The 1,062-nt window shown below is 39.1% G+C and overlaps 1 protein-coding gene across 1 annotated transcript; it reads left to right on the top strand.

Annotated features, from left to right (window-relative positions):
• The first annotated feature begins 258 nt into the window (after positions 1 to 258).
• LOC309830116 (large ribosomal subunit protein eL22) lies at positions 259 to 718 on the top strand. The gene has a single exon (XM_082666471.1). It carries the CDS (start codon positions 275 to 277, stop codon positions 659 to 661), a length of 387 nt encoding a protein of 128 aa, XP_082522597.1. The 5' UTR covers positions 259 to 274; the 3' UTR covers positions 662 to 718.
• The last annotated feature ends 344 nt before the right edge of the window (positions 719 to 1,062 follow it).

The following is a 1,062-nucleotide window of genomic DNA, read 5'->3' on the forward strand; positions in this document are numbered from 1 at the left end:
GACTTGCAATTTATAATTTTGCTTCTGTGACAGACCCATGATATGAACTTTGGAACAACAACAACAAACAAAAAGTACTGGGTGAAAGAACAGTATTGTTTCTCCTGAGAGACAATTAGAAACTGGTTTCAGACAGGCTGGAAGTAGAGAATGCAAATTTTCTGTTAAAAATCAGTGGAATAAAAGCATTTTATTTCAATCTCATCTTTTCGACCCCTGGCAAATGCCTAAAAGAACAAAAGAATAGTAGAGCTTTTCTGCCTCCGCTGCGGCGATGGCGCCAGTGAAAAAGCTTGTGGTGAAGGGGGGCAAAAAAAAGAAGCAGGTCCTGAAGTTTACTCTTGACTGTACCCATCCTGTAGAAGATGGAATCATGGATGCGGCCAATTTTGAGCAGTTTCTTCAGGAAAGAATCAAAGTGAATGGAAAAGCTGGGAATCTCGGAGGAGGTGTTGTAACAATCGAAAGAAGCAAAAGCAAGATCACTGTAACTTCCGAGGTGCCTTTTTCCAAAAGGTATTTGAAATATCTCACCAAAAAATATTTGAAGAAGAATAATCTCCGTGATTGGTTACGCGTAGTTGCTAACAGCAAAGAAAGTTACGAATTACGTTACTTCCAGATTAATCAAGATGAAGAAGAGGAGGAAGATGAGGATTGAAACTCAGTTATCTGGAGTATTTTGTATGAATTCTTAAATAAAATTTAGGAAACAAAATGGTGGCTTTCCTTGTATCTCTGCAGTGTGGATTGAACAGAAAATGATTACAAATTACTCTTGATGGACACAGTTATTACTATGTATGTTAATCCTTTTTCTTCCTGTAGAAATAAAATGTCCTTTTGCTTCGCATATTCTACTACACCTCTGGAAAGGGTCTGGAGAGCGACTGTAAAAGTCACAGGTGTTCAATTAAGGAAAGGTCTACAAAATACGAATTTGTAAATAAGCATTGTTTCTACAAGTCCTTGCACCAAACTGTCACTTTGAACCCCACCAGGGGGAGCTGGAGATGAGGAATAGTGGAGCTTCCAAACGTGGGTGTCGGTGAGGTTGCCTGA

This window comes from Grampus griseus, assembly GCF_964374135.1.
Source record: "Grampus griseus genome assembly, chromosome: 11".
Classification (NCBI taxonomy): Eukaryota; Metazoa; Chordata; class Mammalia; order Artiodactyla; family Delphinidae; genus Grampus; species Grampus griseus.